Here is a 23,875-nt window from a genome sequence, read left to right on the forward strand (position 1 = left end):
GAAAGATCCCATTTATAAAGCAGGCAGTCAGTGGACAGTGCTCCTGGACTAATCTGATCTTTGTTCAGACTGACCTCTGCTGGTCAGTCTATTAACCTGCCAACTTTTTTTCTCTCTTGAGATAATATGACTAGAGAAGGAGCCTTTTCCCCAAATTACATCTAGTATCCAGATTTATATAGTTCAACCCACAAATGTTCATCAAGCCCTCAACCTTTCAGCAAAATCTTATGTAGCACTTGGCCGCCAGAGGCCAGTGTCCACGGGCAGAGTAGGACACTGATGAGATTACATAAGCCGCCCACTCTCTGCCCTCCTTGGATATTCCCTACTTCCGCAGCCCAGGCTCTCTAGTCTGTATCTCAGAATACATAAGAGAACCTGCCAGGGGGCCTGATCTCAAGGGCCTGTCAGGCAAAGCCACAGCTCCCTGCAAGTATCTCCTGGGTTCCCACCTCGAAGCTGGAGTCCACGACATTGTGGAGGTCACTCAGGCCCCTAACTAGCCAACGGATATAAGTCTGATATGTACGGTACAGTCAAACTAGCTGAACTTGGATATAAAGTCCTATACTCCAACTCATCTATAAAACTGCAGATAATAAACAAGAATGACCCTGAAAGTAGGTGATACTTTTCCATTTCTAATGTTTTCTTAAAACAATGTCTGTTTCTGGTAATACAATTACATAATTATTTTTACTTTAAAATCTTATAAAAGTAGGAAAAACATGAGGGAAATAAAAATTACTTAAATCCCATCACCAAGTTATATTAAAACTTTGGTTTATTTTGTGCCCACCTTTTTTCTCTAAGTATGTATTTGTGTATGAGTAAAGATGTATATCCTGACCTGGACCCATCCATTTTTGTAGCTGTGATTATTTTTCCATTAATAAATATTCATTCTTTAACACAATTTTTATTTTATGATGTTGACAGATCATAATTTACATAACCAATGTCTTATTATTAAACATTGTGGTTGTTCCTAAATAAAACTATGCTGAATGTCCTTATATATAAATATTTGACCAAATGTTTTATTATTTCTTTAAAATACATTTTTGAAATAGGCCCACTGGGTCAAAAGTTATGGGGTATGAACATTTTATGATTGCAAATACAAGCAACGCTAGAATTCCTCTATGGAATTTGTACCAATTTCATCTTCCGCCCCAGCACAGCACTCCTCTCCTCACTTCACCCTCACCAAACATTGAAAATTATAATTTAAAAAGTTCTTTGCTAAGTGGCTGGGGTAAAAAAAAGGTTTTTCTATTTAACTTACCTACTCATTTGTATTCATACTCATACTTTTATTGATCATTTGTGTTTTTCTGTTAATTATGCATTCATGCCCTTTCCCCATTTTTCTACTAGTGCATTAATATTTTTCTTATTTATAAGAGTTCTTTACATATTAAGGCTGTTGATTCTGTTGGTCTCAATGTGGTACACATAAACTAAGGTTGATAATCCAAATATACCCTGAAATTATTACTTTGGGTGTGGTGTGACTTCTCCTTTGGCTTAATAAGTTCTTTCCTGAAAAACTAAACAGAACAAAAACCTAGCTCATAAGATGTAGAACAAGCCCCATTAAATACTGGGTAGACTAAGGTTGGGTAGACTAAGGTATGAAGTGGTCAACGGATAAACTATGAAGGAGAGATAGTCTAGATACTCCAACTTACTGAACATGCCTCTACATTGCATAGTTCTGAAGCTTTTTTCTTCGAAGATGTTATTAAAAGATATGTGACTTTAAGAATGGATTTCCTTAGAAGAATACTGATGTGTCATTCAATAAACCAGTTATGATGCTATTTAATAAATCCCTCTTTCATCTGTAAATGGTTATTTCTGTGGTAGAATACTGGTATCTTTTTATGGTTTTAATCAATTCCTGCACTATAAAATGTCATTTAGAAATGTTTTTTATTTTTCTTTGCAGAACAATTTTAACATTATAGTAATTTTGCTGTGGAAAATAAAATTCCATCTTACAGGAAAGAGATGCCAAGTCACTCACTGGCATCTTTATTTACATATTAGAGCGGGTCAGCCAGTGAAAATCCTAGAAAAAGAAAAGACAACAAACATTCAGTCAAAAGAAATAACTGTGTCAAACTATATCCTGTTTTGCTTGCTCTAAAATCTAAAAGTCCCATTATAACCACACTAGCCACAGTGGTGGTAAAGTGAAGTTTGTCTTTGGTCTAGAGCTTTTCCCAAAAAGGAGCTAAAAATCCATTAATGAATCTTGCTGTCTTGTCCTACAAAACAACCTAACATCACTTTCTGGATCTTCCCTCATTAACAATAATCAGGGCACAAAAAAACTAGCGTCTGAAAGAACCAGAAGTACATGCAAAAGAAGAGAGGAATTTACAAAACAGAAATTAGAGTCACAGATGTAGAAAAAAAACTTATGGTTACCAAAGCAGAAAAGGGGGAGAGGGATAAACTGGGAGATTGGAATTAACATATATACACACTATTATATATAAAATAGATAACTAATAAGAACCTACTGTATAGCACAGGGAACTCTACTCAATACTCTGTAATGTCCTATATGGGAATAGAATCTAAAAAAAGAGTGGATATAAGTATATGTATAACTGATTCACTTTGCTGTACAGTAGAAACTAACACAACATTGTAAATCAACTATACTCCAAAAAAAATTAATAAAAAAAAAAAAAAAGAGAGAGAGGGAATGAAGGAGGCCCAAAGACGACCACGAGCTCCCATGTCTAAGAAGAGCTTGAGGAGAAAAAGCAGTGCATGGAAGCCTTGCCCAGGACTAAAACCATCCTACCCACGTGGCCTGGACACAGGCAACTGCAGAGATTAGGTCTTCCCTGTATTTATAGCAGGAAGCAGCCAGCTACACCATGAATTGATGACAAATGGTAACCATTTATAGTTTGTTCTCTATATCTGTGAGTCTGTTTCTCTTCTGTTATATTCATTTGTTTTATTTTACATGCCACATATAAGTGATAATATACAGTGTTTTTCTTTCTCTGTCTGACTTATTTCACTAAGCATAATATCCTCTAGGTCTATCCGTGTTGTTGCAGATCACGGAATTTCCTTCTTTTTATGACTGAGTAGTATTCCATTGTATACCTATACCACATCTTCTTTATCCATTCCTCTGTCGATGGACATTTATGTTGCTTCCATACCTTGGCTATCGTAAATAACGTTGCTATGAACACTAGGGTGCATGTATCTTTTCAGACTCACAGATACAGACAACAAATTAGTGGTCACCAGTGGGGAGAGGAACAAGATACGGGTATGAGATTAAGAGACGCAAATTACTATGTATAAAATAAATAAGCTACAAGGATATATTGCACAGCAGAGAATATAGCCAATATTTTATAATAACTTTATGAATAATTTTATAAAAGTATAATCTATAAAAATATTGAATCACTATGCTGTACACCTAAAACATGATATTGCAAAATCAACTATACTTCATTTTTAAAAAATGACAAATGGTAATGGACACACAATCAATCAATGAAAAATAAACAGTTTAGAAACTATAATATATGGGGAATTCTACTGGAATGAAGATAAATAATGTTGAAGTGGTAGATGCAAAAAATACAAGGATAATCCTCATGGAATTATACAAGAGGAAATAAGAACTTGTATTCTCCAGCAATAGCCCCCAAATTCAGAGAATTCAGAGAATAGACCATTAGAAGCAGATCATTTAGACAGGCATTAGCAGAGAAGGGACAATCAATTAGGGCCCTTCCGTGACTAACACAGGTCTCAAGTCTATTTTGTCTGTGTGTTCTGAATGTGCTTACCAAGACCCTTGTGGCTTTAGTTTCCTTAGTGCTCTGATGCCCTGATGCCAGGAGGAGGGCATTCTGGTTGCAAAACTGACATCCCAGCTATTGAAAAGCATATACTCAGCTACAGATAAAATGACATGCGATTTTAAAACCTATCTATTGGGTGTCTAGCTTGCAGAAATCATTTCAACAAATAGTTTCTTTTTTTTTCAAGGCAATCAGTAAACCTACAAAGGTACTGAGTAGGTTCTGAAAGTTGTTAATCCTACCTGAAAACAGTCTGCCTGCTTGCTCCACATAAATCCCTGCTAATGCCACCTACGCCATCACCTTTCTGGCCTAGCCTTTCTGTGCTCATCATCCCCATCACCATGCTTCTTCTTAAGTATCTCTTCTCTCTGCTATGAGAAGAGCCTGAGAGGCTATGCCAGAGCCTCTCTCTTTCTCTCTTTCTAAATTTTAACTGAAGTATAATAGGCATACAACCTTATATTAGTTTCAGGTATACAACATAATGATTTGATATTTGTACACTTCGAGAAATGATCACTACAATAAACCTAGTTAACATCCATCACCATATATAGTCACAGAAATTTTTCTTGTAATGAGAACTTTTAATATCTATTGTCTTAGTAACTTTCAAATATGCAACACAGTATTATTAACTAAAGTCACTATGCTGTGCATTACATCTCCAATGACTTTATAACTGGAAGCTTATACATTTTGACCCCCATCACCCATTTTGCCCACTCCCCACCCCCCAACTCTGGCAACCACCAATCTGTTTTCTGTATCTATGAGCTTGGTTTTTTTGTTTGTTCTAGGTTCCATAAGAGAGATTATATGATACTTGTCTTTCTCTGTCTGACTTAAGTCATACAGCATAACGCCCTCGAGGCCCATCCATGTTGCTGTAATGCTAAGATTTCATTATTTTTTTATGGCTAAATAATAATCCATTGCGTATATATACAACACATTTTCTTTATCCAGTCATCCATTGTAGACTGTTTCATATCTTGGCTACTGTAAATAATGCTGCAATAAACAAGGAAGTGCATGTATCTTTTAGAGCTAGTGTTTTAATTTTCTTCCCATAAATACACAGAAGTGGAATTGCTGGATAACATGGTAGTTTTGCATTTAATTTTTTGAGGAAACTCCATATTGCTTTCCATAATGGCTGCATGTATTTATATTGCCACCAAGAGAGCACAAGGATTCCCTTTTTCTCTACATCCTTGCCAACACTTATTTCTTGTCTTTTGATAACAGCCATTCTAACATGTATGAGGTGATACCTCACTGTAGTTTTGATTTGCATTTCCCTGATGATTAGTGATGCTGAGCATCTTTTCATGTACCTGTTGACTATCTGTATGTCTTCTTTGGAAAAATGTCAATTCATATTTTCTGCCCAGTTTTTAATTGGATTGTTCTTTGCTATTAAGCTAAATGAGCTCTTTATATTTTTTGGATATTAAACCCTTATCAGACAATATGATTTCAAATATTTTCTCCCATTCAATAGGTTGCCTTTTTGTTTTGTTGATGATTCCCTTTACTATGCAGAAGCTTTTTAGTTTGAGGTAGTCCCGCTTTATTTTTGCTTTTGTTGCCTTAGCTTTTGGGTCAAATTCAAAAAATTATCTCCAAGACCAGCGTCAAGGAGCTTACTGTCAGTTTTCCTCTAGGAATTTTATTGTTTCAGGTCTTATATTCAAATCTTTCATCCATTTTAAGTTAATTATTGTGTATAGTGTAAGATCGTGGTCCAGTTTCATTCTTTTGCATGTGGCTACCTAGTTTTCTCAACACCATTTAATGAAGAGATTGTCCTTACCCCACTGTATATTCTTTTCTCCTTTGTCATAAATTAATTGATCATATATGCATGGCTTTATTTCTGGGGTCTCTGTTCTATTGATCTATATGTCTGTTTTAATGCCAATACCATATTGTTTTGATTAATAAAATTTTGTATTAATTTTGTATTTTTGTATTGAAATCAAGTAATTTAATGCCTCCAGCTTTGTTCTTTCTAAGATTGCTCTATTTGAGGTCTTTTGTGGTTCCACACAAATTTTAGGATTGTTTGTTCTATTTCTGTGAAAAATGCCATTAAAATTCTGATAAGAGATTGCACTGAATCTGCATATTGTTTTGGGTAGTATGGACAGCTTAACAATATGAATTCTTCCAATCTGAGAGCATGGAATAGTTTCCATTTCTTTGTGCCTTCTTCAATTTTTTTCATTAATGTCTTATAGTTTTCAGTGTACAGATCTTTCATCTCCTTGGTTAAATTTATTCCTAGGTATTTTATTCTTTTTTTTTTTTTTTTGCGGTACGCGGGACTCTCACTGTTGTGGCCTCTCCCGTTGCGGAGCACAGGGTCTGGACGCACAGGCTCAACGGCCATCGCTCACGGGCCCAGCCGCTCCGCGGCATGTGGGATCTTCCCGGACCGGGACACGAATCCATGTCCCCTGCATTGGCAGGGGACTCTCAACCACTGCGCCACCAGGAAAGCTCTATGCTTTGTGATGCAGTTGTAAATGAAGTCGTTTTCTTAATTTCTCTGATAGTTTGTTGTTACTGTATAGAAACACAACAGAACTCTGTGTGTTAATTTTGTATCCTACAACTTTACTGAATTTATTATAATAGTTTCTCAGTGGAGTTTTTAGGGTTTTCTATATATAATGTCACACCATCTGCAAATAGTAACACTTCTACTTCTTTGCTTCCAATTTGTATGCTTTTCATATCTTTTTCTTGCCTAATTGCTCTGGATAGGACCTCCAATACCATGTTGAATAAAAGTGGTAAGACTGAGCACCCTTGTCTTGGTCCTGATCTTAGAGGAAGCTCTAGCTTTTCACTGTTAAATATGATCTTAGCTGTGGGCTTGTGACACATGTCCTTGATTATGTTGAGGTATGTTCCCTCTATAACCACTTTGTTGAGATTTTTTTATCATAAATGTTGGATTTTGTCAAATGCTTTTTTCTGTATCTGTTGAGATGATCATATGATTTTTATCCTTCATTTTGTTAACGAAGTGTACCACTTTGATTGATTTGTAGTTATCGAACCATCTTTGCATACCTGGAATAAATCTCACTTGATCACAGTATATAATCCTTTTAATGTATTGTTGAATTTGGTTCGCTAATGTTTTATTAAGGATTTTTACATCTACGTTCATCAGGGATACTGGCCTGTAATTTTCTTTTCTTGTGGTATCTTTGTCTGGTCTTGGTTATCAGGGTAAGGCTGGCCTTGTAAAAATGAGTTTGGAAGTGTCCCTTCCTCCTTTAATTTTTGGAAGAATTTGAGAGGAATTGATATTAATTCTGCTTTTAATGTTTGGTAGAATTCACCAATGAAGCCATCTGGTCCTGAACTTTTGTTTGAGAGGTTCTGATTCAATCTCCTAACTTGTAATCGGTCCGTTCATATTTTCTATTTCTTCATGACTCAGTCTTGGTAGGTTATATGTTTCTGGGAATTTATCCATTTATTCTAGGCTGTCAAATTTATTGGTATATAATTATTCATAGTAGTCTGTATGAAATTTTGTATTTACATGGTATCAGTTGTAATGGCTCATCTTTCATTTCTGATTTTATTTATTTGAGTCCTCTCTCTTTTTTTCTTGGTGAGTCTAGCAAAAGCTTTGTCAATTTTATCTTTTTAAAGAATCAGCTCTTAGGTCCAGTGGTCTTTTCTATTGTCTTTTTAGGCTCTATGTCATTTATTTGTGCTCTGATCTTTGTTATTTCCTTCCTTCTACTAACTTTGGGCTTTGTTTTTTTCCCTAGTTCCCTCAGGTGTAAAGTTAGGTTGTTTGATTTTTGTTGTTGTTGTTTTTTGAGGTAGGCTTTTACTGCTATGAACCTCCTTCTTAGAATTGCTTCTGCTGTGTCCCATAAATTTTGATATGTTGTATTTCCATTTTCATTTGTCTCAAAGACATTTAAAATTTTTTCTTTTGATTTCTTTTTCGACCCCTCAGTTGTTCAGTGGCATGCTGTTTTATCTCCACATATTTGTGAATTTTCTAGTTTTCTTCTTGTAATTCATTTCTAGTTTCACACCACTGTGGTTGGAAAAGATGCTTTTAATCTTTTTAAATATATGAAGATTTGTTTTGTGGCCTAACATATGATCTATCTTGCAGAACATTCCATGTGCACTTGAAGAATGTGTATTCTGCTGCTTTTGGATGGAATGTTCTGAGTATATCTGTTAAGGCCATCTGTTCTAATGTGTCATTTAAGGCGAATGTTTCCTAACTGATTTTCTGTCTGGATGAGCTATCCATTGATGTAAGTGGGTATTAAAGTCTCCTACTATTATTGTATTGCTGTCTATTTCTCCTCTTAGGTCTGTTAATATTTGCATATATATATGCACTCCTATGTTTTGTGCATAAATATTTACAAATGTTATGTCCTATTGTTGGACTGACCCCTTTATCATTGTGCAATGCCCTTCTTTGTCCCTTATTACAGTCTTTGTTTTAAAGTCTATTTTATCTGATATAAGTATAGCTACCCCAGCTTTCTTTTGGTTTCCATTTGTATGAATTATCTTTTTCCATCTCTTCACTTTCAGTCTCTTTGTGTCCTTATATCTGAAGTGAGTCTCTTATAGGCAGCATATAGATATGCCTCATTTTTATGCACTCAGCCACTCTATTTATTTTGATTCAAGAATCTAATCCATTAATACTTAAAGTTATTATTGATAGGTATGTACTTATTGCCATTTTGCTGTTTTCTGGCTGTTTTGTAGTTACCCTTTGTTTCTTTCACCAACGTCCTTGATATCTGTCTTATAGAAACAGAACTTCAGTAGAATTCTATATATTTCATAGTTTCCAAATTAATTTATATTTCATTGATTGTCCAGGTATCTGTTCTGCCCATTTGTCCACTGCCTTGTTCAAAAAAGAAAAGAAATCTAACAGCAGATACATGTATAAAGAACCAAGACAGAAAATACTTGAAAAAAAGTAAAACACTGAAAACAGCAGCTGATATGTAAGGTGCAGGCATGGAGGCCAGGTATATAAGAGAAAGCAAAAGTAGCTGGATCAGAATCAGAGTACAAAGTATGAAAAGCAACTTAATCTGGGATGGGAGAGGAACATACTACACACTTTGTCATTTATTTTACTGCTATAGTCTACCCCGTAGTTTTGCTTTAGAGGCCAAAGTAACTAACTCTGAATATAATTGCATAAGTTACTCTATTATAGTCTCATATCCCATTGTGCTTCCTCCTCCACTCTCTGTCTTCCAGCCACTTTGGCTTTCTTTCAATTCCTTGGACTTGCCGTGTTCCCTCCTGCCAAAAAGCCTTTGCACATCTTTTCCCTCATTTCTTTGCTGAATTTGTCCCTACTTATCCTTCAGCTCTCGGTTTAAGCATCACTTCTGAGAAGTCTTCCTTGTGACTCCAATATAAATTGAATTCCTTTGTGGGGTTTTTTGTTTGTTTGTTTAAATTTATTTTATTGAAGTATAGTTGATTTACAATGTTGTGTTAATTTCTGCTATACAGCAAAGTGATTCAGTTATATATGTGTGTGTGTGTGTGTGTGTATACACACACACATTCTTTTTCATATTCTTTTCCATTATGGTTTATAATAGAATTTTGAATATAGTTTCCTGTGTTATACAGTAGGACCTTGTTGTTTACCCATTTTATATATAATAGTTTGCACCTGCTAATCCTAAACTCCCAATCCATCCCTCCCCCACTCCCTCTCCACCTTGGCAACCATAAGTCTGTTCTCTATATCTGTCTGTTTCTGTTTCATAGATAAGTTCATTTGTCATATTTTAGATTCCACATACAAGTGATATCATATGGTATTTGTCTTTCACTTTCTTACTTCACTTAGTATGATACTATCTAGGTCCATCCATGTTGCTGCAAATGGCATTATTTCATCCTTTTTTATGGCTGAGTAGTATTCCACTGTATGTATATGTATATATATATATATATATATATATATATATATACATACTACATCTTCATCTGTCATTGGACATTTAGGTTGATTCCATGTCTTGGCTGCTGTAAATAGTGCTGCAGTGAACAATGAGGTGTGTGTATCTTTCCAAATTATGTTTTTTTCCAGATATATGCCCAGCAGCAGGACTGCTAGATCATGTGGCAAATCTGTTTTTAGTTTTTTGAGGAACCTCCATACTGTTTTCCACAGTACGGAAATTTATATTCCCATCAACAGTGTAGGAGGGTTCCCTTTCTCCACACACCTCCTGGGTTCCTTTGTTTTATGTTCATTCAGAACTGGGTTTCTTTAATTCAGAGGAATTGCCTCACTCTATTGTGATACATTCAGTTGAGAGGTGACTGCACTGCACTCTCCTTCTGGACAGTAAACTCCATGAAGTGAGGTCCGAGCCTGGTTTGCTCACTATGCTATTCTTAGCACCTGACACAGCACAACTAACACATACCTCAACAAATATTCATTGAACAAACAAATGAAAGTGACAAGCTCAGAAACAGTTTAGACAGAACTCAGTAAATGACAGGGTGTTCTATTTGGTAGATACTTTTGGGGGTGGGAGGGGAGATGCATTTCTGCTTTCTGCTTAGCAATCATCTTTACCTGGGCTTTCCGCATGGCTTGCGGCTCAATCATGATGTTGATAAGAGAGGGTTTAGTTGTGTCTGCCAGGCTCTGCCTCAGGGATTTCTGGAGTTCTTCTGGTGTTTGTACAAAATACCCTTTGCCTCCAAATGCAATCATGACATGCTCGTAATGTGAGTGTGGCAGAAGACACATTGGAGGGGCCCTGAAAAAGAAGGTCACAAGTCAATAGAAAAAATTCTCTAAAATAATTTGTGGAAAAATTTCATCTAAAATGAAGGCATGCTTTTACGTAAACTGAGATGCCAGTATATTAAACTTTCCATACACTTTTTATTGTATGTATAGCAATGTGCAACAGAACTTTCTGTGATGATGGAAATTTTTATATCTGTGCTGCCCAGCACAGTAGTTACTAGTGACCTGTTGCAGTGAGCACTTGAAATGTGACTAGTTAAAAAGAGGAAGTGAATTTTTAACTTAAACAGCCACATGTGGCTAGTGGCTACTATACTGGGCAGTGAAGGCTACACCATCAACTATTATGAATCCCCCCTCCAAAAAAAAAGAGAAGAAAAGGAATGGTTACTACAAAACAGCAAATAACAACAAAACAACAAACAGAGTCAGCGAGGCATAGCAAACATACCCACAGCCTCTCCCCTGGGGCTGACTAACAGATTCACAACTTCCTCATCCCACAGCCAGCCACAAAACTGTCTCAGTTTGGCTCTGTCATCAAATGACCAAGATTTAGCTAAGTGGTAAAAGGAAGGAAGACCTCTATATCATAAACAATATGTAAGCATCTATATTCCTACATGGTGTAGTAGGAATAGTAGGACTGGCAGCATTTGCAATAAGCCTTTTCATTAACAAGGCTCAGACATGAAACTGATTCACCTGAGCCTTCAGTGGCTCCCTGATCATAAACTATTCATTGAAGTGCCAGTCAAGGATGGTTGTGCAAAAAGGAACCATGCACACAGGGTTCCTGTCCTTTAGAGCAGCTGACCATGAAAACAAGCAATACTGACACCACAGAAGCAGGTTTCCAGTATAGCAGACTTTTTAAAGAGAGATTAAAATAGATGAGAAAACATAAATATACACTGTTCTGGGTTACTTACACTGTAGTAGCATCTCCAAATTTTAACATTTCCTTCCAAGTATCTGTATCAAAACCTTGGTAAATTCCATTATTATTCACCACCAAAAGTATGATTGGCAAGTTGTACCTAAAATTGACAGCAAAATATAAAGGAAATCATTTTTCATTCTGAAGCAATTTCTTTTCATTGGATTGAAATTTTAACTTGAAAATGGATAGTTTTCTATAAGCTTTTTTGTAATATTATGGTAAGACCAAAAATTAAGCATTTGCTATCCTAATAAAGACTATCAAATTATTAACAGAAACATCATGGAGCAGTAGAAAGAATGCAAGGTTAGTGGTTGGCAGACCTGGTCCCACCACTATGCAGCTACGGACCTCAGGCAAATGACTGAGCTTTTCTGACCCTTGGTTTTCACAGATCTGGGAGTTAATAAGAATGACACCTTCCACACTTAATTCCCTCTGAAGCACTTGTTCCTCACAACTGTCCTATAAGGTAGGAACTAGTACGACTCCTATTCCTACTTTAGAGGAGACTTAGGTTTGGTTAAGAGACTTAACCCTAGTCACCTGGGTCTGATGTGGTCAAGCCAGTATTTAAATCCAGGCCAACTGACCCAGAGGCCGTTCTTTTAACCACCAAGCTCTGCTATCTCCCTGCAGAAAACAAGCTTTTATCAGACCAGAACTTTTTTTTCAGTGACCTAAAAACTACTCCCCAGTTTTGCAGGTTTGGGGCATATGGTAGAGAGATCATGAACATGCTGTCCTGGATGAGACAGACCCCACGGTATTTATACTAGTATTCTCAGGACACAGCACAGTGCTGTGCACGGGGCACCTGGCACATGGTGAACGCTTGGTAACTATTTGTTAGGCAAGTGGGTCTTGGGTATAATTTTTCATATTTTGGAGAAAGAAATGCTGACTCAAGATGCTGTTTTACCTGCAGATGGTTTCCACTTCCATGCCAGAAAATCCAAATGCACTGTCTCCTTCCACACAGATGACCTGCTGCCCTGGGTTTCTATCTTTAGCCACTAGAGCAGATGCAATGGCAAAACCCAAACCGACTCCCATTGTTCCAAAAGTACCAGCATCAAGCCTGTTGGGGAACAGAGCTACAATGAAACCCTCTGGGGCATATCACAGATGGTGGAGTTGGCACAAAATCTAGTCATTTTTACATGGCTCATGGAAAAATAAAGAACAATAAAACATTCTCCTTAATATTAAGTTTTTAGACTGTGAGGAACTAATTTGTTAAGGATAAGCAAATGAACAGGAGAAATCGCTCATGATTTCTTGGAAGACTGTGAATATATCCTCCGAACACCGCGTCTACAAATTACCACATGATCTCGGACATACCAAGCATAGAAACACTACAAAACGTTACCTACGAATACTTTTATGAAGTATGTCCTTACACTGGCTGTGTATAATTTTCAAATATTTTCTCAATCTGCTTTTTGTAGTTTCTAATTTAACACGTTCCAATTCATTATAATTGCCTTTACCTGTGACGAGGAAGGTAGTTTTGAAGCACAGTGCGCCCAATATCCATAGTATTTGCTCCTTCGCTCACCACAAAACAGTCTCTGGGCAGTTGTTCTTGAATGTGGTAGAATACTGTGTAATAATTCATAGGCAGGGATTTTTTGAAAGCTAATTCCTAAAATATCAGAGGGAAATAGAATCAAATTAAATTAATATACAGTGAAAATAAACAGCATCAATAAGCTACTTTCAAACTTACTTGCAACAGCCAAAGGCTATGAAATTCCCAAATGGCCACTAGATGATGACTCTGAGAAGCTAATTGATCTGTCAACAGTCCTAGGGGACAGGCTATGAAAAACGGGTCCCAGTCCCAATTTGGGACACAATCAAATAAGGCAGGAAATATCCCTCTTCCTGGAGATCCACAACGCACACTAGCATATTAAAGACTAAGACGTCCTATAGTAAAGATAGCTGAAGACACTAGGTTAAGCAAAACTAAACAGTCTTATTTGAGCACTTTCAGGGAAACACTGCCTTAGAAAAAGTGAAAATTTTATTCTAGAATATTTTCATCTAAAATATGACCCTACATTTAAAATTAAAAGTGAAGTCGGGGTTTTAGAAAATCTAATCTTTCCCCACATATACTGGAAAGGGGATATGCTTCACCCACTATTCTGGAGGGTCTCTAAATGGAGGGGAAACAGAAAGGTTACTGTCCTTGTCTAGCCAAATGCCTTTTAGAGCTTCAGCAGCAAAGCCCCACTGCCTCTTCACCTGTACTACTTTGGTCTGCTGGAGATTATACCCAAGATGGATGAGGGACCCTCCTATACTCATGCACCAGAGAAGAGAGGCAAGATCCTTCCATCTTAAACTAAGGTGATTCCTACGGAAAAGAAGGAATTAATCACTATACCATTCAGGAAAGAGAACAGAGACTGGCTCCTGATAGGAGAAAGTCATTGATTAAACTTCCAAAAAAGAAAGAATCATATAGAGACAACTCTACTTGTTTGGAAAATGCAAATTTATTCCAAGACGACTGATATATTAGGGAACAATATGAATATAGCTGGAATTTCGTATTTGCTTATGCATGATTCCATCAGTTAGAAACACTACATGAACACAGAAAACTACACCCAGCTGAACCAAGATACAGAGGAATACACAAAACAGCAAAAAAAAAAAAAAAAATCCGAACAGCTGAAGAGGAACTTCAAGACGGCAGAAGAGTAAGACGTGGAGATCACCTTCCTCCCCACAAATACATCAGAAATACATCTGCATGTGGATCAACCCCTACAGAACACCTACTGAACGATGGCAGAAGACCTCAGACCTCCCAAAAGGCAAGAATCTCCCCACGTACCTGGGTAGGACAAAAGAAAAAAGAAAAAACAGAGACAAAAGAATGGGGATGGAACCTGAACCTCGGGGAGGCAGCTGTGAAGGAGGAAAGGTTTCCACACACTAGGAAGCCCCTTCGTGGGCGGAGACTGCAGGTGGCAGAGGGGGAAGCTTCGGAGCCACGGAGGACAGCACAGCAACAGGGGTGCGGAGGCAATTCCCGCACAGAGGATCGGTGCCGGCCAGCACTCACCAGCCGGAGAGGCTTGTCTGCTCACCCGCTGGGACGGGCAGGGCTGGGAGGTGAGGCTCGGGCTTCAGTCGGATCACAGGGAGAGGACTGGGGTTGGCTGCATGAACACAGCCTGAAGGGGGCTAGTGCGCCACAGCTAGCTGGGAGGGAGTCCAGGAAAATGTCTGGAGCTGCCAAAGAGGCAAGAGACTTTTTCTTGCCTCTTTGTTTCCCGGTGCGTGAGGAGAGGGGATTAAGAGCGCTGCTTAAATTAAATTAAATTAAGAGCGCCAGAGACGGGTGCGAGCCGCGGCTAAAAGCGCGGACCCCAGAGCCGGGCATGAGACGCTAAGGCTGCTGCTGCCGCCACCAAGAAGCCTGTGTGCGAGGACAGGTCACTATCCACACCTCCCCTTCTGGGGAGCCTGTGCAGCCCGCCACTGCCAGGATCCCGGGATCCAGGGACAACTTCCCCGGGAGAATGCACGGCGCGCCTCAGGCTGGTGCAACGTCACGCCGGCCTCTGCCGCCGCAGGCTCGCCCCGCACTCCGTGCCCCTCCCTCCCCCTGGCCTGAGTGAGCCAGAGCCCCCGAATCAGCGGCTCCTTTAACCCCATTCTGCCTGAGTGAAGAACAGATGCCCTCAGGCGACCTGCACGCAGAGGTGGGTCCAAATCCAAAGCTGAACCCCAGGAGCTGTGCGAACAAAGAAGAGAAAGGGAAATCTCTACAGGCAGCCTCAGGAGCCACAGATCAAATCTCTACAAGCAACTTGATGTACCCTGCATCTGTGGAATACCTGAAGAGATAACGAATCATCCCAAATTGAGGAGGTGGACTTTGGGAGCAATGATATATTTTTTCCCTTTTTCTCTTTTCGTGAGTGTGTATGTGTATGCTTCTGTGTGTGATTTTGTCTGTATACCTTTGCTTTTACCATTTGTCCTAGGGTTCTGTCCGTTTTCTTTTTTTTTTTTAGCATCGTTTTTAGCACTTGTTATCATTGGTGCATTTGTTTTTTGGTTTCATTGCTCTCTTCTTTCTCTCTTTTTTTTATTACTTAAAAAATTTTTTTTAATAATTATTATTTTAATAATTTTACTTTATTTTATTTTATCTTCTTCTTTCTTTTTTTCCTCCCTTTTATTCTGAGCTGTGTGGATGACAGGCTCTTGGTGCTCCAGCCAGGCATCAAGGCTGTGCCTCTGAGGTGGGAGAGCCAAGTTCAGGACACTGGTCCACAAGAGACCTCCCAGCTCCATGTAATATCAAACGGCAAAAATCTCCCAGAGATGTCCATCTCAACAACAAGACCCAGTTCCACTCAATGACTAGCAAGCTACAGTACTGGACACCCTATGCCAAACAACTGCAAGACAGGAACACAACCCCATCCATTAGCAGAGAGGCTGCCTAAAATCATAATAAGGCCACAGACACCCCAAAACACTCCACCAGATGTGGACCTGCCCACCAGAAAGACAAGATCCAGCCTCATCCACCAGAACACAGGCACTAGTCCCCTCCACCAGGAAGCCTACACAACCCACTGAAACAACCTTAGCCACTGGGGACAGACACCAAAAACAACAGGAACTACGAACATACAGCCTGTGAAAAGGAGACCCCAAACACAGTAAGTTAAGCAAAATGAGAAGACAGAGAAACTCACAGCAGATGAAGGAGCAAGATAAAAACCCACCAGACCTAACAAATGAAGAGGAAATAGGCAGTCTACCTGAAAAATAATTCAGAGTAATGATAGTAAAGATGATCCAAAATCTTGGAAATAGAATGAAGAAGATACAAGAAACGTTTAACAAGGACCTAGAAGAACTAAAGAGCAAACAACAGTGATGAACAACTCAATAAATGAAATTAAAAATTCTCTAGAAGGGATCAATAGCAGAATAACTGAGGCAGAATAACGGATAAGTGACCTGGAAGATAAAATAGTGGAAATAACTACTGCAGAGCAGGATAAAGAAAAAAGAATGAAAAGAATTGAGGACAGTCTCAGAGACCTCTGGGACAACATTAAACGCACCAATATTCGAATTATAGGGGTTCCAGAAAAAGAAGAGAAAAAGAAAAGGACTGACAAAATATTTGAAGAGATTATAGTTGAAAACTTCCCTAATATGGGAAAGGAAATAGTTAATCAAGTCCAGGAAGCACAGAGAGTCCCATAAATCCAAGGAGAAACATGCCAAGACACATATTAATCAAACTATCAAAAACTAAATACAATGAAAAAATATTAAAAGCAGCAAGGGAAAAACAACAAATAACACACAAGGGAATCCCCATAAGGTTAATAGCTGATCTTTCAGCAGAAACTCTGCAAGCCAGAAGGGAGTGGCAGGACATATTTAAAGTGATGAAGGAGAAAAACCCACAACCAAGATTACCCAGCAAGGATCTCATTCAGATTTGATGGAAAAACTAAAACCTTTACAGAGAAGCAAAAGCTAAGAGAATTCAGCACCACCAAACCAGCCTTACAACAAATGCTAAAGGAACTTCTCTCGGCAGGAAACACAAGAGAAGGAAATGACCTACAATAACAAACCCAAAACAATTAAGAAAATGGGAATAGGAACATACATATCGATAATTACCTTAAGTGTAAATGGATTAAATGATCCAACCAAAAGAAATAGACTGGCTGAATGGATACAAAAACAAGACCTGTATATATGCTGTCTACAACAGACCTAGGGACACATACAGACTGAAAGTGAGGGGATGGAAAAAGATATTCCATGCAAATGGAGATCAAAAGAAAGCTGGAGGAGCAATTCTCATATCAGACAAAATAGACTTTAAAATAAAGACTATTACAAGAGACAAAGAAGGACACTACATAATGATGAAGGGATCTACCCAAGAAGAAGATATAACAATTGTAAATATTTATGCAACCAACATAGGAGCACCTCAATACACAAGGCAAATGCTAACAGCCATAATAGGGGAAATCGACAGTAACACAATAATAGTAGTGGACATAAACACCCCACTTTCACTAATGGACAGATCATCCAAAATGAAAATAAATAAGGAAACACAAGCTTTAAATGATACCTTAAATACAATGGACTTAATTGATATTTATAGGACATTCCATCCAAAAACAACAGAATACACTTTCTTCTCAAGTGCTCATGGAATATTCTCCAGGATAGATCATATCTTGGGTCACAAATCAAGCTTGGTAAATTTAAGAAAACTGAAATCGTATCAAGTATCTTTTTTGACAACGTTATGAGACTAGATATCAATTCCAGGAAAACATCTGTAAAAAATACAAACACATGGAGGGTAAACAATATACTACTAAATAACCAAGAGATCATTGAAAAAATCAGAGAGAAAATTAAAAAAATACCTAGGGACAAATGACAATGAAAACACAACCACACAAAACCTATGGGATGCAGCAAAAGCAGTTTTAAGAGGGAAGTTTATAGCAATACAATCTTACCTCAAGAAACAAGAAACATCTCAAATAAACAACCTAACCTTACACCTAAAGCAATTAGAGACAGAAGAACAAATAACCCCAAAGTTAGCAGAAGGAAAGAAATCATAAAGATCAGATCAGAAATCAAAGAAAAAAGAAATAAAGGAAATGATAGCAAAGATCAATAAAAATAAAAGTTGGTTCTTTGAGAAGATAAACAAAATTGATAAGCCATTAGCCAGACTCATGAAGAAAAAAAGGGAGAAGACTCAAATCAACAGAATTAGAAATGAAAAAGGAGAAGAAACAACTGACACTGCAGAAATACAAAGGATCATGAGAGATTACTACAAGCAACTCTATGCCAATAAAATGGACAAACTGCAAGAAATGGACAAATTCTTAGAAATGCACAACCTGTGGAGACTGAACCAGGAAGAAATAGAAAATATGAGCAGACCAATCACAAGCACTGAAATTGAAACTGTGATTAAAAATCTTCCAACAAACAAAAGCCCAGGACCAGATGGCTTCACAGGCGAATTCTATCAAACATTTAGAGAAGAGCTAACACCTATTCTTCTCAAACTCTTCCAAATATAGCAGAGGGAGAAACACTCTCAGACTCATTCTACGAGGCCACCATCACCTTGATATCAAAACCAGACAAAGACTTCACAAATAAAGAGAACTGCAGGCCAATATCACTGATGAACATAGATGCAAAATCCTCAACAAAATACTAGCAAACAGAATCCAACAGCACATTAAAAGGATCATACACCATGATCAAGTGGGGTTTATCCCAGGAATCTTCAATATATGCAAATCAATCAATGTGATACACCATATTAACAAATTGAAGGAGAAAAAACATATGATCATCTCAATAGATGCAGAAAAAGCTTGTGACAAAATTCAACGCCCATTTATGATAAAAACCCTTCAGAAAGCAGGCATACAGGGAACTTTCCTCAACATAATAAAGGCCATATATGACAAACCCACAGCCAACACCGTCCTCAATGGTGAAAAACTGAAAGCATTTCCACTAAGATCAGGAAAAAGACAAGGTTGCCCACTCTCACCACTCTTATTCAACATATTTTGGAAGTTTTAGCCACAGCAATCAGAGAAGAAAAAGAAACAAAAGGAATCCAAATAGGAAAAGAAGAAGTAAAGCTGTCACTGTTTGCAGATGACATGATACTATACATAGAGAATCCTACAGATGCTACCAGAAAACTACTACAGCTAATCAATGAATTTGGTAAAGTAGCAGGATACAAAATTAATGCACAGAAATCTCTGGCATTCCTATACACTAATGATGAAAAATCTGAAAGTGAAATTAAGAAAACACTCCCATTTACCACTGCAACAAAAAGAATAAAATATCTAGGAATAAACCTACCTAAGGAGACAAAAGACCTGTATGCAGAAAATCATAAGACACTGATAAAATAAATTAAAGATGATACAAAGAGATGGAGAGATATACCACGTTCTTGGATTGGAAGAATCAACATTGTGAAAATGACTATATTACCCAAAGCAAACTACAGATTCAATGCAATCCCTATCAAACTACCACTGGCATTTTTCACAGAACTAGAACAAAAAATTTCACAATTTGTATGGAAACACAAAATACCTCGAATAGCCAAAGCAATCTTGAGAATGAAAAACGGAGCTGGAGGAATCAGGCTCCCTGACTTCAGACTATACTACAAAGCTACAGTAATCAAGACAGTATGGTACTGGCACAAAATCAGAAATATAGATCAATGGAACAGGATAGAAAGCCCAGAGATAAACCCACACACATATGGTCACCTTATCTTTGATAAAGGAGGCAGGAATGTACAGTGGAGAAAAGACAGCCTCTTCAATAAGTGGTGCTGGGAAAATTGGACAGCTACATGTAAAAGAATGACATTAGAACACTCCCTAACACCATACACAAAAATAAGCTCAAAATGGATTAAAGACTGAAATGTAATGCCAGACACTATCAAACTCTTAGAGGAAAACATAAGCAGAACACTCTGTGACATAAATCACAGCAAGATCCTTTTTGACCCACCTGCTAGAGAAACGGAAATAAAAGCAAAAATAAACAAATGGGACCTAATGAAACTTAAAAGGTTTTGCACAGCAAAGGAAACCATAAACAAGAATGAAAAGACAACCTTCAGAATGGGAGAAAATATTTGCATATGAAGCAACTGACAAAGGATTAATCTCCAAAATTTACAAGCAGCTCATGCAGCTCAATATGAAAAAAAATCAACCCAATCCAAAAATGGGCAGAAGACCTAAACAGACATTTCTCCAAAGAAGATATACAGATTGCCAACAAACACATGAAAGAATGCTCAACATCATGAATTATTAGAGAAATGTAAATCAAAACTACAGTGAGATATCATCTCACACCGGTCAGAATAGCCACCATCCAAAAATCTACAAACAATAAATGCTGGAGAGGGTGTGGAGAAAAGGGAACCCTCTTGCACTTTCAGTGGGAATGTAAATTGATACAGCCACCATGGAGAACAGTATGGAGGTTCCTTAAAAAACTAAAAATAGAACTACCATACAACCCAGTAATCCCACTACTGGGCATATACCCTGAGAAAACCATAATTCAAAAAGAGTCATGTACCACAATGTTCATTGCAGCTCTATTTACAATAGCCATGACGTGGAAGTAACCTAAGTGTCCATCAACAGATGAAGGGATAAAGAAGATGTGGCACATATATACAATGGAATATTACTCAGCCATAAAAAGAAACGAAATTGAGTTATTTGTAGTGAGGTGGTTGGACCTAGAGTCTGTCATAGAGAGTGAAGTAAGTCAGAAAGAGAAAGACAAATACCGTATGCTAACACATATACATGGAATCTAAAAAAGGAAAAAAAAATGGTCATGAAGAACCTAGGGGCAAGATGGGAATAAAGACACAAACCTACTAGAGAATGGACTTGAGGATATGGGAGGGGGAAGGTTAAGCTGGGACAAAGTGAGAGAGTGGCATGGACATATATACACTACCAAACGTAAAGTAGATTGCTAGTGGGAAGCAGCCGCATAGCACGGGGAGATCAGCTCGGTGCTTTGTGACCACCTAGAGGGGTGAGATAGGGAGGGCTGGAGGGAGGGAGACACAAGAGGGAAGAGATACGGAGATATATGTATATGTATAATTGATTCACTTTGTTATAAAGAAGAAACTAACACACCACTGTAAAGCAATTATACTCCAATAAAGATGTTAAAAAAAAAACAGGAACAACTTTCTCACAAAGAGAAAACACTATCCATATACAAAGACTTTAAACAAAAATTGCCAAATCCTGCAGAAGTGGCTCATTTTAGTGCTAACAGTGGATGGTTTGGTAGTTTCATACATTACTATAAATTTCAAAGCCTTCAGCTATCAGGCAGAGCCATGAGTGCAGATAAGGAAGTTGCAAAAGAATTTCCAGCAGTGATACAAAAGTTAATTGAAAAAGAAAGCTACAAATGGTCTCACTAACATAAAATGAAATGAAATGAAATGAAATAAATGTGAGGGGATGGATGTGTTAATTAACTAGATGGGGCGAACTCTTTCACAGTGTGTTTATCAATGCACCATGATGTACCTTTAAATATCTTACAATTTTATATGTCAATTACACCTCCACAGGGACTTCCCTGGTGGCTCAGTGCTTAAGAATCTGCCTGCCAATGCAGGTAACACGGCTCTGAGCCCTGGTCCGGGAAGATCCCACATGTCGCAGAGCAACTAAGACCGTGCATCACAACTACTGAGCCTGCGCTCTAGAGTCCATGAGCCACAACTACTGAGCCCACATGCCACAACTACTGAAGCCCAAGCACCTAGAGCCTTGCTCCGCAACAAAGAGAAGCCACCACAATGAGAAGCTCGTGCACCACAACGAAGAGTAGCCCCCACTCACCGCAACTAGAGAAACCCCACGCACAGCAACAAAGACCCAATGTGGCCAAAAATAAATAAATTAATTAATTAAAAAAATTATACCTCAATAAAGTGGAAATTAAAAATAAACGAAAAAGGTGGCTATACATTAGATCAAATTTTCAGTTTTGATGAAACATCTATTATAAATGCATGCCTTGGTGGACTTATATCTTACAGGACAAACATGCCCCAACATGCCCCAGGATTTAAAGTTCCAAAAGATCTCTTGTGATTTGGTGCCAAGGTCAAACTGAGGACAAGGAGCCACATCCATCCACATTGGCTCTTACGACTCTCTGTCCAATGTCAGATCCCCTCTTTCCACGGCTTCACGGTAACTCACGAGCTATAACCTTCCCAATGCCCACTTCCACAAGAAACTTCAGGTGCCATATTTATTGTAATACATATATGAATGTGTGTGTATCTTACATGTTATGATTTTAGGAATGCAAATGTCATGCTATGACAGAACTAACTGAACCATGGCCCTGAAGTATTCTTGAGTTTCAGTGGGTCCCATATTACCTTGGATAAAGCTTCATTGCTCTTCATTTTTTCTCTCAGAATTTTCCACCACTTGCTCTCAGGAGGATACTGCCATGGTGTTTTATCAAATTGTTCTAAAAGCTAAAAAGCAGAAACTTTTTCTTTCCTTTTTGAAAATAAATCATATTAGCATAAAAATCTCTTCTAAAAAAGACAACACAGCTACAGTATCCTACCTTTCACATCACTCATACTCTGTTTTTCCTCTGGGCAGTAAACAACTGATAGAAGATAAATAGGTACCACAGAAAGCTTCTGCTTGGTTCAGTGACGACTTCTACCAGAAATTGGGATCCCACAAGACAAAGCAGAACTGTAACCCCCTCCATACTTCACAGGCAAGGGGGCTTGTAAGCCTTCCTCTGCCTCTGACAACAGAAGGAAAATCACCCTGCCAAAGAACCCCTGCAAGAAGACTCATAGCCCCAATACCTAGGGATTCCCATGATACAGATACCAAATGCTCCAGAGTGTTTTAATATTGGGGATTACATCCTAATTTTGTATAATCATGATAATGATACCAATTTGTATCCAAAGTCATGTAACAAATGTGCCTATATTTTATCTGTCACAGTGAAATGTATAAATTATATACAAATAATAAGAATCTGGATAAGTCACTGATTACAGTTTGAAGAGTAAAAATCTCTTTATTGCCTAAAGAAATACTAAGTTAGATTTTTTCCAGTACATAAAGCCATTTCTTGGCTGTAAGTTCAGTTCCTCTGGAAGCTGTATTATAATCTTTCAGACAGCTGAAATCAGTTTGCCGACTGAATGCCTTTAAATTTTCGATCACCTTTCAAAAATGCTTAACTTACCCACATACAAATTATCTATACATAAAGGAGTTGAATTTACCAAGTTCCATAGTTATATTTAAGAATAGCTTTACATCATAAATTTTATTTAAAATAGATATTAATAGACCTGTCACCAAGTGAATCAAGATTTAAACATTTTCAAGAACTGACTTCCCTAAAGACCAAGCCACATAAACTAAAACCCAGGCAAAATCTCTCACCTGTTTAGTGACAGCATTTATGTCTCCTAGCAAGGTCACCGCAGGTCTTACATTATTCCCCAACTCTTCTGCACAGATATCAACCTAAAAAAGAGGCAAGGCTAAAGAACAAACTGTGTTTATTCTTAAAAATCTTTGAGAGTTAAGA

At 37.8% G+C, this 23,875-nt stretch overlaps 1 protein-coding gene across 2 annotated transcripts in view; it reads right to left on the minus strand.

The window, feature by feature from the left end:
- Positions 1–1,924: 1,924 nt before the first annotated feature.
- The window catches only part of HACL1 (2-hydroxyacyl-CoA lyase 1), a 42,122-nt gene continuing 20,171 nt past the window's right edge, over positions 1,925–23,875 (minus strand). For both annotated transcript variants that reach the window (XM_089911165.1, XM_022561731.2), the window contains 7 exons: positions 23,728–23,811; positions 22,680–22,781; positions 13,120–13,274; positions 12,546–12,704; positions 11,613–11,720; positions 10,501–10,687; positions 1,925–2,080 (listed from right to left, as the gene is read on the minus strand). In XM_089911165.1, coding sequence (XP_089767291.1) covers positions 2,048–2,080; positions 10,501–10,687; positions 11,613–11,720; positions 12,546–12,704; positions 13,120–13,274; positions 22,680–22,781; positions 23,728–23,811 — 828 coding nt within the window. In that variant the 3' untranslated portion in view covers positions 1,925–2,047. The remainder of the gene's footprint in view (positions 2,081–10,500; positions 10,688–11,612; positions 11,721–12,545; positions 12,705–13,119; positions 13,275–22,679; positions 22,782–23,727; positions 23,812–23,875) is intronic.

This window comes from Delphinapterus leucas, chromosome 4 (assembly GCF_059928025.1).
Source record: "Delphinapterus leucas isolate spDelLeu-1000000601 "Yukka" chromosome 4, BTC_Dleu_Yukka2, whole genome shotgun sequence".
Lineage (NCBI taxonomy): Eukaryota > Metazoa > Chordata > Mammalia > Artiodactyla > Monodontidae > Delphinapterus > Delphinapterus leucas.